Genomic DNA, 21376 nt, shown 5'->3' with positions numbered 1-21376 from the left:
AAAAATGAGGGCTAATCTTGTGCTGTGACCAATACCGACTTTTTTCAGTGTTACAGAATCTGCAGTTTAAGGTTGGAAGGGTGACTATAGTCACATGGATGGCAGAACCAAGATTACTCTAAGCATGCTTTGTACTTAGGTTTACAGGTCTTAGTTAGAAACACCTGACCAAATTATATACTGTATTTATTAAGTTGTATCTGTATTAAGTATAGGTATGTATTTTTATTAAGGAATTATGGGACTTTTAAAATTGTTTGCTTTGTTCTTATTACTTTATAAATCATTTTGCCACAGAAAGACTGTAAAAATAAATTTATAAATGCTGATAGAAACTGTCTGTTCCAGGCAGAAATGTAGTCGCTAGAAATTTCGTGGAAGTAGGATTACTGCTAGATTTTTGCTGGCCTTACAAAGCATGCGGCATCAGCAAATGTAAAAGCGATCAGATCATTTTCAATTTACGCTACAAAGAAAGAGGTTTCCCATTTTACTTTTGGATGTAAACCACTTAGTGTGTTTAATCTGGTGATATTTTCTTCTAAAATGAGAAACATTTTATTAGAGTTTGCATTAGGATCCAGATGTTTTGATTACTTTCCCTAGGCATTGTGTTTGATTTTTGTCCCAAGTAACAGGAAGTTGTTTTGTGTGTAGCTGAAATTTCATCGGTTTTCAAGGTTTGCTCTTTTTCTTTTTTTGTCTTGCAGTTTTCAGTGAAGATCTACATGCCAGTCTATATTTTGTCAATGCATCTCTGCAAGAGGTAGTGTTTGCTAGCACCACAGGGACATTGGTACCCTGTCCAGCAGCAGGGATCCCCCCTGTGACGCTCAGATGGTACCTAGCGACGGGCGAGGAGATCTACGATGTCCCAGGGATCCGCCACGTCCACCCCAATGGCACTCTCCAAATTTTCCCCTTCCCTCCTTCAAGCTTTAATAACTTAATCCATGATAACACTTACTATTGCACAGCTGAAAATCCTTCAGGGAAAATCAGAAGTCAGGATGTTCACATTAAGGCCGGTAAGTAGTCTTTTATTGGGTTCAAATGGGCATAAGGAGGGGGGAAACGTGGGTGTTCCAGACAGAATAGCAGCAAAGGAGATTGGCCAGAAGCGTGACCTCTGGACTCTTCACAGTCTCAAGTAAAATACTGGCTTCTTCCTTCTTCTCCCTGATTTGATCCAATTTGGTGGTGAAAAGTTAGTTTTTCAAAGATCACGATCGGTTGAGCTTCTGCACAAGTATAAGGAAAAGTGAACTGATAATAAAATCATTAATCAGACCATGCTTACTCATTAAAGAGCTGTAAGAGAAAAAGATGCGGTCTTTGGATTTTGTATATGGGCTGGAAGAAAAGAGGAATGCTTGCCTAATCACATCCCTTCTCATTTGCTGGTATTCAGTTGTGCTTTGTTTTGAGAGAGAAACTTGCGTCCTGTGTAACGATTCGGCAACTGATGTTGGTCCATGAGCAGTGCTTTCTGTTTAAGCTAAAACATGCAAATGAACATAATGGTTTTGCATCTGCTTTCTATACTGACTGTGTGCAGACTGGGTCAGCCAGTGAGAGCATTAGAGTGGGATCAAAATCAGGCCTTTTGTTACAGCACACAAACACATGATTGCATAGTTTTTGAAGGTTTTGTCTACCCACTTCAGTTAATTAAAATATTCAAACAAACAAACAAAAGCTAGTCTGGGAGCTGACCCTTGGCTAATGCAAATCCTCATAACCTCTTGGTGGTGGAGCTCTGCTAGTCTTTTCTCAGAAGAGAAGTATCTTTCCTTTGGAGATACGCCTTCGCAGGAGTTATGTAGGGAAAACTGAACAGTTAGCAAGTAGATTTGTCTGTGACTCTCTTTTTAAATAAAATAATGTATTCCCTCCTCCTTAACGGTAAACGAACATTCAGAGATCTGTAGTTTGTTGACAATAGAAGGTAAGAATACAGGTTACCATGAAATTCATGTGTCTTATTAAAATTTTAGTCTAGAAAATTGGTTTTTCTTACACAGGAAGTGACTAGAAGAAGCAAGTTCACATTACGTATATGTGGATTTTCTATAATGGTCTATGCTTCTTCTGAAAATGTTTGGTTGTCCTGAGATCAAAAAAGTTTGAAAACCAAAAATTCATAAGAATACATAGTAACCAATGTTATGTCTGGAATTCAGTTCTGGTTTTTCGTGCTTCTGGTTTTACTTCAATGGATTTGTGGACAAGTTGCCTGGCAGAATTATATTTAGAGAGAACATAATATCTTTTTTTGTCCTTTGTGAATCTGTTAATGTATCTCAATTTTGAGCACCTTTTGGGCAGCATTTTTTTCTATTATTAGTTTCCAATTTTTCTATTTCTTAGATTAACTAATGTGGTGATGTAGAGGAGGCTAAAACTTGCAACGTTGCTAGCTAAGGCTCTGAACTGGTGTTCACCTAGTTGCAAAAATGTATGATAAGGATGAGAGAATGCAGCTATGTCTGTTGTTCAGCATTGACCTATTCATCCATGGAACCCCAAAAGCAGTCTTCCTCCTCTGCTTGAGAAATAAACCTCGCAAATGGAAGAAGGGCCCAAAAAAAACGGCTCTGTAGTAGGTGTCTGTAGCTGCTTGATTCATAAGCTAACAACTCTTTTTGGCCGAGTCAGAAATGCCCCTTTTAACCCTTTTCCTTCCCTTTTTAGCCTTTTATTCCTGATCCATTAATTCCTCAATATGATTCAATATCTCAATTTGTTTGGATAACAAGTTAAACAAGTCCCCTTCCTTCATATGAACTGATACTGTGCGTCAGAGCTGCCATTGTGCCTGATGGCAGACAATAGCTATTAGTGAGTATCTTTGCCAGCGGCTTGTGTAATCCCGCAGTCACAGGAAAATACAATTTTTGAGAGTCTTCTGTGCATAGCAGTAAGTGTATTTTATGTTTAGCTGATAAACCCCGTGTTGCTCAAATATGAAGTGATAAACCTCATTTGTTTGTGTGTTACTTTTAATTACATTTCTGTTCATGTGAAGTCTGTACGCAATCTCAGATTGGCCCTAATTAGCACGATTTGGGGGGTGGGGGTTTCTAATCTCTTCTTCTCCATTTCCTTTTCCTTCCAGTGCCCTCCAACAGCAATAGGATTTCCTAGGATTAGAGAAGCTATCACTGGAGCATCCGATTGTAGCACAGTCATACAAAGACTAAAATAGGTCTGCCCATTCTCAGTCAGCTTGAGAAAGTCTGAAGCTCATTTACCTGCTTCTCCAGGAATATGGGTAGCAGGTATAAGGGTTCCAGCTCACAGATAATTGTAATTATGGTTTTGCCTGTCATTTTGCACATAATGCAACACACATCCCCAGCCCCGAAAAGCCATAATGCGCATACCTAGACACCCAAACCCAATCCTCTTCCAGGCCATTCCCACATGGGAGTAAAGGTGCGTATCTCCATGTCATCTTCAAGCTTTCCAGTGCAATCGTGGCAGGGAAGAATATATCTTTTTACCAGAGGCTAAAATTCTCATATAAATTCATGACTCGGGGACTTGGGATTTAAAAAAAAAAAAATAAAAAAATCAGCAAATCATTCATGGGAACTGGCAAAACTATGATCTGGAAATAACTGAGGGGCCTCTGAAATCAGAATAAGGTAAACTTTTTAAGTAAGCAAATAAATAATTCTGTGTTTGCTCTTATGGAAATGACCAACTGGGCAGACTTTCAAAACGGCTAAGTGTTCTGAAAAAATACAAATACTTTTAGCAGTGTGTTAGGATGTTGCTGCTAAACAAGCCTTTTCTGTAAATGATGGTTGGAGCTGGAGCACTAGACAAAAGCCAGTTTCATTAAGATGATCTATGTGCCATTCCCTCCAGTGTAGAACAAGATTAGGGGGCTGCTTCATCACAGGGCAGTCAGTGTTGTAAAGTCACTGCATTAAAAGTGCTTATAATATCAGTTCTGCATTATATAACACATATATATATGTTATATATATATATAACAGGGTTAAGAAACTTAACCTTTGATTAAAAATGAATTGTTGACTTTTAAAAAAAAGTAGTGGTGTCTATCTTATCATAGAAGATGGATTTGTTTTGATTTTTAAAAAAGATATTTGATTTATAATAAAATTTATTTACTTTTGGTTAAAGTTCCTAACTGTTATATTGCTACAGTCTTGTTTGGGATGGGGAACTTCAGTCTTTGTTTTTGCAGTGGTAGCACTGGACCTGAAAACTTGATGCTGTTTGCATTTGTGAAAACTGCAGTTGTATTTCAGTACTCTGCCTTTTTTTCTTGAAATACATTGTAAGTGGGACTGAAATTTAGGAATTCCAGTGCTGTTGGTGTATGGAAATACTTTTGTAAATTCTGCAAAGGATTTACTGAGTCTTCAGCCCAGATTCAATGTGGTTAAATGTAGTTGGTGGACCTTGGTATATGTCTTTGGGCAGGATATGTAGGCAAGAAATGTCACTGCAATGTGCTGGTTCAGGATTGCTGATTTACACTGCTGCACTGGGGTTGTTCTTCCCAAAAACTTTTACTCTCAGGCATATGCATGCCTCAGACGCACACACATCATTTTCCAATGCATTCATCCCTATTTTCATTGAAACTGTTTGTCACTTCAAGATACATAACTTTGTTCACCACCTCAAGATACATAACTATGTTGGCTGTGGTGGTTTCTTTTTTTGCACCTTGACCTCATGGTCCTGTGGAGAGTCTATGTTGCTGCTTGTCCTTCCCGTCTTAGACATTTACTTCTTGGAGTAGACAACATCTGTTTCTTTGCTGCTCTACCACCTTCTCCATTAACTGTTGCTCACAGGATTTTTCACCCCTCATTCTTCAAGGAATTGTTTCAGTGCCAGGATTTTCCTTCCTTCCATTCTCCTACCCAATGCAATTTCATCTCATCCCAGTAATATTCATTTGATTTGGAGGTTTTCTTCACTTGTTCTTTTTTGTCTTTGTCCATTAAATTAATTCTTCCAGATGCTAGACAAATCATATCCTGGATAGAAGTATCCCCATGCTGTTTTTTAATGCAACTGTGAATCATAGTTTCTGTTTTCTTACCATTAACCTATTTCTTTCAGTGCAGGTCAACTGAATGTAGCTCTTACCTTACCTGCTAGCATTTCTCTGTGTTTCTGAGACACCTTGCTTTTTCTCTGGCTGTCATCTCCGCCAATTTTCTCCTTCGGTTCTCACTTCTTCAAAATTCTAGATGACACTGACCTTCTTTTCTACCCTCTGGATGTCTAATTCACAGTAGTTGTATGTGCTTTGTACCCTTTGATAGAGCAGAAAGCAATTTGTGATGGCAAATGTGGCATGATAAACTATAGAAGTAACAGAAGACATAACACCCTTTAACCATATAAATTTGCAGTTCTTACAAAAGTCTGTCTCCTTGCCCTCAGAATTAGGTAGGGGAAGAACACAGAAATATAGTGAAATGCAGATTTTGAGGAAACGAAAGATCTGGGAACGCTTTCATATTAATTTGTAATCAGCCTTGCAAAGCTGCATCATTTACTGAGACAAAAGAATTCACAGCTGAGTAACCTCCTTGGGGGACCTTTGCAAGGCTAACCGAGGAAGTGGATGGGATGTATGATTACGACTTGTTTAACGAAACCTCTTCTTCTATCTTCAGTTTTACGGGAACCCTATACAGTCCGTGTGGAGGACCAGAAAGCCATGAGAGGCAATGTAGCAGTGTTCAAGTGCATTATCCCCTCCTCCGTGGAGGCATACATCACTGTTGTCTCATGGGAGAAAGACACAGTCTCGCTTGTCTCAGGTAGGCTGTTATGGCTTTCTTTTACATTTGGCAATGGCAGCTACGGTTCCTGTTTCCCCCCCACCCCCAAATGCCTGATGTTTTCTTTGAGTCAATTATAGCTTAACGGTATGTCCTCCTTCCAGTAATGTATTTCACATTAGTATCGCTGCATCCCTATGCCTGTGTGTGACTTGAAAGTTTTGGACAGCCTTGCTTTTTCTGGCATGCTTGAGGAGAAAATAACATGTTTTTTGTTTTATACCAGGCATAAAACCAGCCTCCTTGTGCTGCAGCAATGGGTTCACGTTTTAGCTTTGATAAGGAAGTCCTATGTGCCAAAGAAATTTGTGTCATAAAGCGTGTGTTGGGTTGTAATTGTTTTTCAAGTAGTAATGTTACTTATGGATTAGAAGAAATACCGAGTCTAAATTTGCTTGGTTGTGTTTAAATGAAGTATGCAATCAATATTTATACTTTCATAACATTTTAATCTCAAATATCTTCATAGATAACACCGGAGGCTTAAGCACATGGTAAACTGTGCTGTAAACCAAACATATTGAAATGAAGCAATCTATTCTAAAGCGGTTATAGGCATTAATCTATTTACTGACAAAGTGTGGAAATGTGAGGCATTGTTCAGGAAGTACAGGTAATTCAGGTGAAGAATATCCAACATTTTAAAGCATAAACATTGTAAGAAATTCATGGGAGAAAGTATATGTGGGAAAAATATTTTCAGTGTAGTACATATCTAAATTATATATTACACACAGTGCAGCTGTTGTTACACATACAAATGATTTATGTGTGCAGAAATTTGAAATATAGTGTTGCAAGGTAATGCAGAATGGAAAAAAATAGCTCGAATTAAATGTTGTTGCAGAGTGTATTTAAGAATGTGTTTGTGTTTATGATTCTACAACATGTGGAAATGTTTTTGTACTTCTCCTCAGTATATCAATAATCTTTCCTTTCTGACAAATGTGGCATTGATGGAAATATCCTTCTTCCTAGATGACTCATATTATAGATTTTATTTCTCTATGTGTTTTATTGATTCCTTAGATAAGCTTGTTCCATTTTTTTTTAAAATATATTTCAAATAGCTTTCTACGGATTTGGTAGATATTTAAGTACCATGTAATTGATGATCAGTTGTCCTATACTACTGGTGCACTGTTTAAGCTTGGTAAATCTACTTCCTTGTTATGCTTTTGGATTTTGGTATGGCACATTATTTTTGCCATTGAATGGCTGAAACTGAGTGTGTTTCCATGAAGACGTCTGCAATGTCTGAATTGTAGGACTCACCAAGACTTCAGCCAATATAGTCAGGACAGAGTTGCATTTAAATATGCCAGCAAGCTTTCCATTATTATGTATATAATGATAAAGACCTATGTTTAAGATTCTCTAAACTATTATGAAGATTATCTAATGCAACATTGGATGAGTGCATTTACTTTCCTTCATCTTAAAATCAGCTACTACATGATGCACGTACATCTGTGCATGAGTATTGGCTGGAGGAAACAAACATATATATCTGCATAGTTAACTATTTTAATATTTTTTTAAGTTTATTCACTCTGCATTGTAAGAAAACACGCATATTTTCTCTGTCAACATAGAGTGTATCCTCTCAATCTCTTTCTTTTATTTTGTGGCTTTTTTTTTTTTTTTTTACTTGAGCATCAGTACCTAGTACCTATGTGATAACTTTGAGTTGTTCAACCCTGCTATTCATCTTGGAATCTGGAGTAGGGCATACACGCCTCAGTAACCCGTTCTTTAGGGAACAAAGTGTAGCATTTCTGCAGACCATCATGGCTGCTATTTTAGGATAATTTCATTCTGGTTAGTATATCTTGATTTTAACCCCAAACTTTTGTGGGTTAAAAGTGTGTAATAAGATTTAACTATATGGACCTAAATTGAATCTCCCCCCCCTCCCCCTTAATGCAACTTCTGACTGTGGTTGACTAGGCTACAATCCTTAAAAATCTATTGCAAATTTCAACACTTGAAACACAGTATCTAATTATCTCACAATCCCTTAATTCGACAGTTAGAAATCTAAATGGAAATAAAACATAATTTATTAAAACTGATGATATTAAAAATCTCAGTTTGTCATATTGGTTCACATCAGAGGAAAGATTTAGTTTCAGAGATGAAATCACAGGTTAGATTTCAGGTCAAAGCTCTTTGTCATGCAAGGGCAAAAGCGAGGCAGGAAAACTTTGCTCCGGATTAACCACAGTGATTGCAAGATTTGTTTGTTCACCATCTGTACTCTTTAACTGCAGCTTAATAGTGAGAACATTTAAAAACCAGAACCCACACATGTTTCATAAAACAATTGCCTTGAGTTTTACCCATAATCAATTTTGCAATAATCTGGCGATGAACTCAAATGGTAGATATTGATGAAGCTTGTCTTCTTAGAATGCCAGTGCTGGTGAATAGGATGCAAGACATAACACGATTATTGAGCTGTTTTCCACTAATGATCAATATTCTGAGGAAATGCATATGCTTGTTTATACAGCCACTGTTAGCATGTTTTTTTTTTTTTTTTCCTATGCTAGACCAGATTCATTGATACGCTTTTTATCTCGCCATTTGATATTGGAAAACATCAATTTTGGATTTGTTTTGTTCTTTTTTCTTAATGTAACTGATGTATTGGTTACTCATTAATGAGAGCCAACTTGAGAGGAAACCTCAACTGTGAAAGAGCAAGAATGTACAAAGATATACACTCACAGAGTGATGATTAACATGGTTTGAGGTGGACAGGGCTTTTGTGGGAAAACTAGATAGTGTTTACTTAAAAAGAAAGAAAAGAGAAAAAAGAAGGGGGAGAGAGAGGGGAAAAAGATGAGAAGAACATTTTCACTGAGATTATATACCTGTTTCAAATAGAAGACACAAGTAGCCCAGGAAGCTTACACCTTACAGGAGGGAACGGGAGACCCCCTATGCCAGGAAGTGGGGCAGATTTTCAGTGGGGAAGGTCCATATGGAAGTGGTCCAACAGAGAAGTGTTTTATTTCTTTTTGTTGTTTTTGGTGTTTTTTTTTTTTCTTTTCTGAAAGGCTTAAACCTCAGTGCAATACTTCCAAGTACAATTTAGAGTAAATATTTCATATACCTGTCTATCTGCAGTCCCATTCTGGCTACTAGGATAGAGATCTGTAGATGAACAAGAATCCTTTATTTCAGCCGTTACTTATTGTTCTAGTTAACAGTTCTCTTTTTATGTAAAATCAACATTTTAAAGAAAATAGCAGGGTTTTTAATTTTGTGAAGTAAACCCAAAATCTAGCTTTTGAGCAAGACTGTTTAAGAAGTGCATTCCTTGTTTAAGATAGTGAGATTTTTTTGCTCTTGCAACCGAGTACTATCCTGGACATATCTGCTTTTGTTTGTATGCTTAGTTCTCAGAGAGCACAGTGATGGCCATAGTAATCAAAGTGTGCAATAAATATAGCCGGGCAAAAGCATCTTCTGTTTCCTGGCTGCAATTTTATGTCATGCCTCCGGGTTATTGTAAAGTAATTGGGAGTTGAAACATATTAAGACATATTGCTACAGCATTTCCAAGGAGCATCCAGATAGGTCAGACTCCCTGTTCAATAAAGAGGAAGGTGCCCGTGTTTGGAGCCAGAAACACTGATTTCTGTGAAGTTTCCATGTGCAAGGACAGTTGTGGACTGAAAAGGTGTGCATGTGCTTGTCTGTCTGTCAGGGGAACAGCTAAATAATCCTACACTTTGTCTTTCAATGTGACAGCAAATCTGAGGCCGAAAAGCTTTTTCAGCGTGTCCTCTGGAGGCCAAGGTAACAGTAAAAAGGTTTTTAAAGCAAAGCAAAAACAATTATTTGGATGAATCTACTTTGGGGAAGGGTAGAAAACCCTGACTTCCAACAACAAGCACACAGAAATCTTTTCATACGGAAAAGATCAATTTTGAATAATAATTGCCAGATGAAGTGTTCCACTATCTCCACTAGCTACAGCTGTGTTACAAACTCTCATGACAGAAAGGGACAGCAGCAGGCCTCTGCAGTTGTCAATCTGCTACAAACGTGTAAAATATACCTTATTTGCCCATCTGTGTCTTTGAGAAAAGTAATCAAACTTTCCAGTGGCGTGTGTCTTGCCTAACAATCTCGGAGACGTTAGCAAAATAGAAGGACCGACAGTAACTCTGACAAGTCTTAAGGGGCTCACAAAGTGCAGGTTACTGTTCTACCAAGCTCTACAGCTGTAACTTCAGGGTCTCTTTTCTGAAGAGTCTTCTTTTTTTTCTGGAGAATTGTATACTGTCAGTTGACGTGCAATTGAGTCTGAGATTCATTTAAATTATAACAAATAGCATAATGATGTGCAATTTTCTCTTGTATCAGTAACCAGCTCTTAGGCATTTTCATTAGATGACCCTAAACATAAAAGCTTAAATAATCCAAAAACATTGTATGACTGATAGCTGCATATAGCTTGCTCAAAGGTCAAGTTTTCTTTCCTCCTTACTTCTTTCCTTCACAAACCATTCCCAAAGAAAGACTTTTGGAATCAGCTCTGTCTTGACCTTGTAACCATTGAAGAGAGCCTAGGCCCTGTGGGATCAAAGAGTGCAGCAAAGTATGTTTTTGTAACAACAGCCATAAAAACAAGGAAGAACAGTATTGAAATATGCCACGGTGTGGATCGTGCTTCTGCTGCTGCTGAGCCACCATGAGGCAGAGAGGAGACTAGTGCTTGGCTTGTACTAGTTCTTCTTCACACGCAGAACAGTGAAGCTGGACTAGAAGGGAAGGTAAACACAAAATAACCACTGATTCTGCTCTGCCTGGGTGAAAGCGACGAGCAGAGTCTTTTCATGTGTTAATTAGCCCCGGAGAGAGCAAAGGATGGGTATGGTTATCAGGGAAGGAGGGCAGAAAGGGATTATTAAAAATAAAGGTCAGTATAAGGGATCAGCAAAGAGACAGAAAAAAAGAGAATGAAGTGCCGATGGAAACAAAGAGAGAGGCTGAAGAATTAAATTTGGTCTGTCACTACATACTGTATTTCTGTTATGAATGCCTCCTATCCTGATGCTGATAAATATGAGGGATTTTGAGCTTTTCCAGGTATCTGAATAGCTCAGTGCCAAGAGCAGGATCATGAATAGGTTCATGCCTTGACCTTTCTGATTTCCCATTTTCCTGTCTAATGACACACCGTGCAAGAATTGGTCTGATTTCTACATAGAGTGCGATGGCTTAAAAAAGGTAGAAAAGGAAGGAAACATAATGACTGGGCACAACGGCATATTTAAATCCTCACCAAAGGGATAGCAGCTTTGAGGGAAAGGTGTGTAACCATGGATGCAACATGGTTCCCTGAAGGGCTGTGACTGACGTGCAGATGACAGCTGATGAGCCTTCCAGCCATCGTACTTTGTCGGCAAGAAATTAGACACACTGGACCACGGCTTGAGAAGTGTCACTGATGTACAATGACCTACATTTGATGTAATGAATTGCATTATTTATTTACATGCGGTTCCTCAAGTCTGGTCTTTAAAAGGCTCAGGGGCTCTTGGATTTCTTTCTGCACAAAGGGCTTTTCTGAACCGCTGCGGCTGACAGTAAGCAGTCAACGTTTGCCAGTAGTTATCACGTGGTGGCATCTAAAATACAGCACTGCAGTTTTCATTTGTGCTGGGGTTACAGCACTGGTTCAGTTTACACAGAGCGATCGCTGTTTTTTCAGCCATGAGGTTTGTACATAGTGGGGAAAAAAGTATCTCTTTATGGGAAGTGGTCCTGTGTGCAGAGTCCCATGTTCAGAATTGGGTTATTGCTGATGATCACGGGGATTAAGTCCAGCCATTTGATTGAGGCTCTGTCTGGTGGAGATGAGCTATGATCTTCCTTGTTTTGGTTTGCTGTCAGGGCTTAATCATGGTTGCCAACCAGCAAGCATTCAGCAGACACTTGACCTATGCCACTGAATGTTCCAGATGCAAGATTTCTTCCAGTTCCAGGTGGAGTGGGATGAAGAGTACAATCTTTTATGCTTTAATTTTATATATGTTGCTAATATTTAAAAATTCTGGATGTAAACTACCTTCTACGAGAAATACTTCAGTGAGATTTAATTCTGCTATTCAAAGTTGTGATAGCACACAGAAAGCAAAGGAGTCCAACCCCTACATCTGCTGAGCTTCCTTGACTCCCTGGAAAGCTGATGTGAGTAGTGTTCAGCAATGCTCAGTTCAGACTGTAGGTTTGCTGTTACAGTAATGTGTTTTCTAAGCTTCTGGAAGACACTTGTAAAGTGCACTTGCCCACCTCTAAATACAATATATTGCTTCCTCACTTTCTCTTCCAAAAGGTTGTTTTCCTAAGGGACCTAGGAAAAAGTCATTTACTACATTATTTAAGAAATGCCGAGTTATTGGCATTTTTCCCAAGAACACTGTTCTTTTAAGAGGAGAGCATTTTGTAATCCTAGAAAGTGAAGATGGTAAAAACTTAGTGCATCCTGCTTGTGCAAACATTTTTCACACTCTCCTTTGACTCGTTGTAAATTAAAATTGGAACTGAGCAAGGCAACGTACTTACAGCTGTTCGTTAGGGGACCTTTCCTCTGGCTACTCTGCAGCCTGAGCTCCGTGTTTGCTTCCTGCTCCATTACCCTGGAGTATTTTAATCAGGTGAATCATTCTCAAATTATGACTGTGGGATTGGTAGGACTGGATGCAGGGATTTCAACAGCTTTGTGGGAAGCAGGTGTTTAGAGTGGCTTGGAGGGAAGAAGATGGAAAGCATCTGATCCACATGTCAAAGAATCACATTTTGATAGCACAGAGGAAAGTGAGACGTACGATTTTAGGCAAAGGAGTGGTTTCTGATCACGTAGCCAGCACAGGGATGCATGCATGTAGAATCAGACAGACTTGTTTTGCTGTAGAGGAAACTTGTGGATTTTCCTCAGTGTGACTGGAAATTTTGGCTGCTCTGAGGGTGTGGAACGTTGGTGGCTGTTTGTGAGAGATGGAGGAGAAAAATGTACTTGAGTGGGGTTGTCTTTGCGCTTAAAGTGCAGAAAACCAAAATTTGCTCTGTCTCACTACATCCAGCAATTTTAATACTAATAGAATGGACAAATAGTAGCAGTGGTTTTGGCATTTCAGTAATGAACTGTGTCTAGGAAACAAGTATATTGTAATTTTTTTTTTCCTCTCTGTTGTTGCCCTGTTTTGGATAGCTCTCCATTTCCATCAGTTGGAGGGATCCTTTCCCTCTACCCACTTTAAACCCAAAGAAGAAACCACCCAACAACTCCCAGTCTTCTTTCTCTATTTTTTTTTCTCAATCCTTTGATTTTTAATTTTTTTTTCCCCTCTCTACCTACACAATTAAAGCACATGAAAAATTTGATTGGATTCAGGCCCCTTTCAGAATTGCTTCTTGCACTCTTTTGAATTAAGGAGAGAGAGAGGGAGGTTGTAACTCTGCTTTCTGTGTTAAGGCTTTCAAATATCTGTTTGTTTGTTTTTAATATATGCCTTTCTCTCTCTTTCCCTCTCTGTATCCATGAGAGTGTTTATACATATAATATATATATATATATATATATATATATATATGGGCACGTATCACATTGCTCTACAGGCCTGAGGGTCTGTTGGACCACGCATAACATTATCCAATCTGATGCCATAACGGTTCTGTTTTACCACCTTGTTATTGATGTTGCCAGTCACGAAGAGGTTTCTTTCAGCATGGTTGAATTCAGTGGCACAGTTAGTCCCTCACTGGAAATATCTGTGTCACATCATTTTCTCTCCAGATGTACTTGAAATTTCTTTCATTTTCCTGGGGTGAATCCCATTTTATCATCTGGCCAGCTTTTTCGAGCACACTCAGTTCCCGTAATATTAATTCTCTCTGGGGTTTGTAAAACCTTCAAATAAATACGGCCTGCATTTTAATTAACTTGATGTTTACCGGATCTTTATTAAAGGTGAAATAAGAGCAGACTGACTGCTAACCTTCACAGGTGTTCACTCAACGTTTTTCCATTTCCTCTTTGCTCTTTGTTTACAATTATTCAAGCGGTTTTTGGTTTGTATAATTTGTCTTGAATTCAATACTTGAAGCAGTATCTTTATTGCTTTGGTTTGATAGGCAGGATTTTGGGGGGTCGGATTTGTAGTCAGCAAGGCTCAGTGGTGTCAGGTTTGGTATCAGAGAGCTAGGAGCAGGAAAACGCTTGGGTGAATCAGTGTGCTGGTTTTAGGTCTAATTTTATTATTTATTCTCATTCTTACTTTTTGAAATAATGATCAGTGTTTTCTTCCTTATAAATCTGCTCTGCTAGAGGCTTGTGATGTTGTCACCTTCCTGAATGGCAGTGGATACGTAGATGACGGCTCTGACAGTTTTGATATGAGGGGACAAAAATGGTGCATGAGATTGCTTCACCCGGGTTGCTAAACCGTAAAGGTATATTTTAATTGCATGTACGCTTTCTCTTCAGAGGAAGGTTACAAGGAAGGTCTGAGGATGTTTTAATTAGAATCAAGTGAACTTTTAAAGCGCGTGATCGGCTGTGTGAGCTTGAGCTCTGTAACTGCACAGGGGCAAACACTCCGTCCTGCCCCAGAAAGGTGGTAGATGCAAAGGTTAAGCATTTTATGTTGTAAGCAGTTGCTGTACCAAAATGTCTTTGGGTTTGCTAGAAAACTTAAAGCTAGAAAAATTCTTATAAAAGTGAGAGGACAGGATAAGAAAGATCAAACCATTTAGATGTTCTCTCCCATCATCAAAATTGCATTATAATTGCGATTACGGATATTTTTAATGGCAAAAGTAGCCTACCAGTTCGTTTGTTCATGTTTGTCTGGTTTGAAATAAGCTCTGCATGTTTTTACCATGCCCTCGAAGACTGTTGGTGTTGAATGAGTTGAAATCTTTACTGTAGGCTGTGGAGACGGACATGATGCCATGCTTTCAGCTGGCGGAGGAGTGTGATCCACACAGACCTGTCAACAAAAGCAGGTCAGCAGGACTGAGCAAGAAAAAAAATAAATCAATAAATCTTTGAATTAATCATGCAGCTGCCAGGGAGAATTATGGGTGCATGAAATGAAGGATGTAGGTATATATCTATGGCAACTTATTCTTTCCTACCTCATTGTGTCCTTTTCTATCCCTGCAAGTTTTCTTTCCCCTACTGCCATCTGAACGGCTCTGTGTTTATTCAGATACCTTCATGGAATACTCACTCTTCATTTTAAAGTAACTAATTCAATACGGATCACAGAAATCCCTCTCCACACTGCCACTTTTCTCACTGACTGTTGTGCGCACTCAATATGAATTAATACAGGAATTTTACCTCTGCATAAAACGAAGATTGCACATCTTGTGCAGTGAATTGGACCGAAAGCAACTGCTGCTTCGGTGAACAGAGGAGTTAAAAATTCATGCCAGCGCTGCTGATGTCTCAGGTGAGCGGCGGCTCTTCTCAAGCCCTTCTGCAGCAGCGCAGTGGGGGATGAGCCCTGACCTGGACAGGGCTAAAGCCCCCTCCAACCTGGACCAGATCCCCCTCCCTGGGGCTGGCTCCCACCTCCGCCTCGCGGGCAGCTGTGGTCAATAAACATCATTACCAAGAGGGAGTGTTTCACACCCTGCTCTCCGAATTGGACAGCAGTCGGATGCAACCATGGAGAACTAAAAGCGCAGCTCAAGAGGGAGCAATTTGACACTAGAGACATGCTTGAGAGGACTGTGAGGAATTATGAATTAAGAGATGCATCCTGTGTATATCTTTGTGGTTTCAGCGCCACGCTTTGGTTTCGTTCTCTCCTTCTCATACGAATGATTTATCCTTTGTTGCATAGTCCTGGAGGGATTGTTCTGTAGAGCTTCTCCGTGCAAAACTTGAGAGTTTTACTGCTGCCCTGCCTCTGGGTCTGGTAGTGAGGAAGGATGGTAAAATTAATGCCCCAGTGTCTTTAAATCTTCATCGGCTCTGCAGATGATGCAGAGGTCTCTCCTCTGTGTCCATCTTAACTCTCCAGCTGCAGAACTTGGTCGTGCACCACAGCAAGGATGTCTCCTTGGCTCTTTGCCCAGGGATCGAGTCTGGCGCTCTTCCAGTTGGGGAACAGCCCAGTACTGGATGCTCACTTTCACTGCAAATTCAAATTCATTTTCCTCTTCTGTCCATGGCTTTGTTTTCAAATAGATAGTGATATTCATAAAATCCCCGAGAACAATTACCCTGCTACTTGTGGAAGGTCAGGGCAAGCTCTGTTCAGGGATTATGTATTCCAGCAGGGAAAACAGAGCTAACATACAGCATCCTTGTTTTTCAGTTGCATGCCTAGGGAATATTTTTTTTTTTTTTTTCCTAAACGTTTTTCCCTCTTCTCCATTAAAACAGAGAACCAAATTCTTGACGCATTCAGAAAATACATTTGGGTTCAGCTGTGGAGCTGGTTTTTTTTTTTTTTTTAATTACTAACAAAGAGACAAATAGACTGTAATTTTCTGTAGCAGAGAATGTTTTTTACTGCCCTCCTTTTGTAAAATATCCTGCCCAACTGTGTCTAGTTAAATACCATGGTTTTGTAAAGCCATGTTTTATTCTTTAAAGAGGCATAACCCATACAAAAGGAACATCCTTTTTCTCCCGATATTTTTCTTGCAAGTGATCCTCTAGGCAATACCTGAGTGATAATGATGCAAATAAATATTTCTCTCTGTTTTTTAGATTTACGTTTGGTTTGTGCCTGTAAGAGAGTTTTGTCTGCACTGAGAATCCTTCCAAGTACTCCACTTCCTCTTCTGATTTATAACTGTTTTTCACACAACACTGACAAGAAAGACATTTGTTTAAAAACTAAAAAGTATTTCTAAGATAAAAAAAATGGCACCGACTGAAATGCTAAAAATCACAATATGGAAGTATATGCTATACTGTTAGCACAACTGACCTCTTCAATGTACAAAATAGTATGCAGATTTAAAAAAATAGATAAAACTATGTAGTTATATTCTATGTAAAGAAATACTCATTGTAGTCTGTGTTCTGAAAGCAAAATATTCCTGTAAGATAAATTTTTGATATGAAATTTCACGAGAGTGCAAGAGTGCCAACAAACATCACAATTTTTACATGTATGCGCAACATAATTTAAAAAATATGAGATTATAATTTATTTATCTCAAATATTTTACAATTCATTCTGAATTAAAATGAAATATGGAAGCAGCTGCTGATGTGAGGGGAGAGGTTAGGAGAAAGAAAATAGTGGGGAAAAAAACAGGAAAAGCCCCAAATGCTAACACTATATTGTATTTAAATGTGGAAGAATCCAAAGAAATAATGGGATTAATCATCCTTTTTGTTTTGCTTAAATATTTTTTTAATTCATAAATATACTGGATATCTTGAAACCTTTTTTCCTGAAAACAAGACATGGATTTTCTTGGAAAAATTCAGTTAAAACAAAAGAAGCAAAACTGGTATTCTTTTCAACGTGAATGTTTGTGACTTGCTGAAAAGCAATTTCAGGGCTAGGAAGCAAAAGTGCACTCATAAATAAGAAGTAATAGGATAACACGTGCTGTGTCACAGAATCAATCTGGTACTTTTATAGAATGAGTGAAGAAAAGAGAACCCCTCTAAATGTCAGTGGCCCAAGAAGATTTTGTGAGATGCTTTCCGCATTTTTCAAAACAAATTTAAGGAAAAATAATTTATTCAATGGATTTTTCTTTCTTTCTCTTTTGTACATCTCCTTTCTTACATGAGCTCTTTTTATTGATAGTATGTCTTCGCATACTTGTCAGTGGTTATTCATAGCACTTTCAGGAGCTGATTATTTTTTTAAGTGCTAAAGAAATTAGGTATCTTGAACCCTGTAGAAAATCAGGGAAACCTTTATATCTGCTTGTTTTGACATGTCTTTTCCCTTATGACAAACCCCAAACCTCTTTGAGTTAATTGGAATTATTACCCTCATTTTACATAGAGGAAAACTGAAAAGGAGCTTCAAAATTTCCTCTGTTTCTCATAGAGGTCACTGAAAACCTCAGGCAGGATCTCCTAACACATAGTTCTTTACTTGGATCCATGCTTTCTGTTTCTTCCCAAGTACTGGAATAGCAAAAGGCACAGATTAAGTGTGAAGATTTAGGAACCCTTGATAATTTGGTAGGAATATTTTATGTTCTCATTAATAAACCAAATACTGCGTGTACTCAGTGCTCCAGATTTCTGTTTTTGGAGCTCTTATTGCCTTGGAGTGGAGCTCCCAGCGTGAGGATGTAGAAGGTGAAGCTCAGTGGGAGAGGTGGGTTTGCAAAGCATTGCTTATAAAATGTAGTCAGCTAAAAAAGGATTGCATTTAGAATTGGAAATGTCTCAAAGAAGACTTTTTTTTTTTCTATCATGATTGATGTCCTTTGCAGGACACTTGTGGAATTTAAGGTGTATCTGAGTTAGTTGGACATTTTTTCTGTCAATTACTTTGTTAGGAAAAATATGTACTTGCATTGGCTAAGAAGGATGTCTTCCTACTGAAAAAGTCATCTTTCAGCCAAAACAAAGAAAGAAAAGTCTGCAAGGGATGCAGAAAAAGCCAGAACTTTTCCTTTTTCAAAGGAACTTTTCCTATTTTCAAAATTACATATTTTCCTGTTTCTATTTCAAAGCAAAAACTATCTGAAAACTACCCGTGTGACTTATAGGGGAAAAAAAGGATAAAAAAGTTGTGTGATTTTTGTTTGGTTATTTGGTTCTATTATCAATCTTAGCAGTGGTTTGTTGTTTTGTGGTTTTTTGTTTTGTTTTGTTTTTTAATGTGCTGCTTATTTTTCACTTTCTTCCACAAATTCCTGTTTTGGGAAAAGAAATAGTGAATATTTTGGGTTAAAGTGACATATGGATGCTGAAAAACTCATCCGTAACATCCACATAGGATACTTTATGTGAAAGAAATTTGCCAGAGTTCAGAAAAATTTTGTGTGTAGTCATTTAACACCACCATCTATCTGAGATGCTCTTTTTAAACAAAATCAATGCTATTTTTTTGCATTTCCCTAATGGGAACCTATTAAGCTAAGTACACAGGCATTTTTAACCTCAGACACATCACAGGGGCAAGTCAGTACTGGATGCAATCCAGCGTATTAATGAGGAGCGTTGAAATACATCATTCTGTGTCTGGGCAGCTTGGTTACTGTGTTTGGAAGTACCTTGTTGATGTAGTGTCACATTAAGATTCTAATCTAGAGGATAATTTAAGCCCTTCCCTCTCTAATACTCCACCCGGTATCTCTTTGCTTACTTGATGGTTATTATGGAGCATATTTTAATGCTTCTGTTCAGAATTTTTGCCTTCTGGAGTTCATAGATGCCCATAAAAAATAAATTCCGTGTTGAAACTTGTCTCCAAATTATTTTAATTTGAATCATGAACGATCTATTAGGTCATTGAAGATTTACTGTCTTTAAAGTTAATAGGGATGGGAACTGCAAAGCAGTTTAGGAAAGCCTGGCTCTATGAATATATACCATGTGAACAGAACAGAGCAGGAAACTAGAAGAGCAGGGGAAGAAAAAGTTGTTTAGATTTATCCCGATTTGGGAGCGTCTTTTTAGAACAAGGAATAGAGCAATCAAGTTTGGAATGGAATAGTAGGAAAATGTATAGAGACATGCAAACCAATATACTGCCAGCAAAAATAAAGCAACTTTGTGCTTCTCACACTACAATAGGTATCTCATTAGTTTTCTGTAACGTCACCCTAGAAGCATTGGGAAGACCATGAGGAGAAAGTGATTAGACCAGGTCTCAACATAACCAGCTGCCTCTGACACAGTCCAAATATGTCCATCTGTTCCCAAAAGAAGAGAGAATGTTTCTCTCCACTTCCAAAACATCAGTGGAGAGGTCAAATCATGAGTGTTGGGGACTCAGAGGAACAGAGGATTCAAATAGAGTTGTTTTTCAGTTAAGAACTTTTCGTTGAAAACATTCATCTTTAACATTTCACGTTTTCACACTCTTAAAGGAAGCAGGTTGCTTGTTTTGGTTTTTTTCTCTCCTCTCCCACAATGTCATTCACCTTTTTTATTAGCATAAAAGTCTGAATTTAAACAAAGTTATTTGTTGTAGCACCACCTTATGTCCCCTAACTAAAGAAATTTTAAGTAACTGTATAATGTCTGCAAATGAGAAGAGAGAAGTTGTGAAGAAGGGGCGGAAAGAAGAAACTCCACGCACATTCTGTTGCATTCAGTAACTGAATGCTGGAAGGAAAGTTGGGACAAAATCATGATGTCATTCAAATTCTCTCCCCCTGTGGGTGTGTGTGGCAGCTGGGCAAGACACTGGGGAACAAAGCTGTATAGGGGCTGAAGAGAGCTTTCTGTAAATTATGTCCTTTGCTGAATGTTGGTAGCCCTGTGCTGTTCCTTCATGGTGACAGTTTGTGCTTTCTGGGTTTAGTTATTTGGGAAATCTTTGAAATGCACACCTATGTTAGAATTCCTAGGCAAAGAGATTGCCTAGGATGCTATCCCCAATCAGCATGAAATGGAAATGGAGGAGCTAAACATGAGGTTCTGTCACATTTTTTGGCAATTTTTTACCCCAAGTGACCAGCAGGCATGTACTTAAAAAAATCCAAAAAATAATAAAATTCAGTTAAAAAATGCTGAAACTAGTACATCCCCTCAAAAACACGGCATTGCTTAGACAGCATAGACTCAAGTAATTGAGCCATGAGCTGTGTTAAAGCACTTTAAAAAGCTGATTCAAAGCTTTGTTATTTGCTGCTCTGTTGCATCAAAGTATTTTCTCAATAGGGTTCAAACTGATAAAATATGTTGGTTTGACCTTCCTCTAGTCATTATTGCTGCTGTCACTTGGAGAGAGTTGGTAACACTATTACTGCTATTCATAGGGCTCTAGTTAGCCAGGCATTGGAAATCATTAGCATTTAGGGGAAAAGGTGTTTAACATTAAGCATAAGAAATGTAGCAGATACTCATGTGGACCTCTACCAACTGATCAGTGTAAACCAAGAACCAGCAGTAGGATAAATGCAGGTTCCAACTATTGCTCCACCATATAATTCTTCAAGCACGTGTGCTGCCAAGCCCTTCAGAAAGGATACAGGAGTGTCTCCACTTGTGCTCCAAAAGGTGTCTTCAGCTGCCTTCTGGCAGCTGGACATTTGGCCTGCTGGAAATGATGGGCCCAGGAGTCTGGAGCAGAAACCACACAGTCCTGTGTGGTCACAAGGAGTAGATTGCACTTGAGCCCTCTGCACAACTGTTTTCTGATTTGTTTGTTCACTCAGGCAAATTCTGGCTCTTGCAAGCAAGAAGCTGAAGTGACTGCAAAGAGGTCACTCAAAAAGTTTATGGCCTGCTGTGTTTCTGGGCCTAGCACATGATAAACTATAGGGTTTGCATTCTGATTTGCCATCTAGGATGGTGGCTATGTGAGGAGTGTTAAGCTTGAATATGGGGGCAATTTATGGAT

The 21376-nt window shown here is 38.6% G+C and overlaps 1 protein-coding gene across 1 annotated transcript in view; it reads left to right on the top strand.

The window, feature by feature from the left end:
• Window positions 1-21376, top strand: part of DSCAM (DS cell adhesion molecule) — a gene marked incomplete at both ends in the record, with an annotated part of 477096 nt that overhangs the window by 71344 nt on the left and 384376 nt on the right. Inside the window, 2 exons of the mRNA XM_082498944.1 lie at window positions 711-1028; window positions 5673-5819. Of these exons, the coding sequence (XP_082355070.1) occupies window positions 711-1028; window positions 5673-5819 (465 nt within the window). The remainder of the gene's footprint in view (window positions 1-710; window positions 1029-5672; window positions 5820-21376) is intronic.

Source organism: Vanellus vanellus, assembly GCF_965231255.1.
Source record: "Vanellus vanellus genome assembly, chromosome: 1".
Taxonomy (NCBI): Eukaryota; Metazoa; Chordata; class Aves; order Charadriiformes; family Charadriidae; genus Vanellus; species Vanellus vanellus.
Note: the sequence above shows the minus strand (reverse complement) of the source record. Positions and strands in the feature narration are given on the sequence as shown.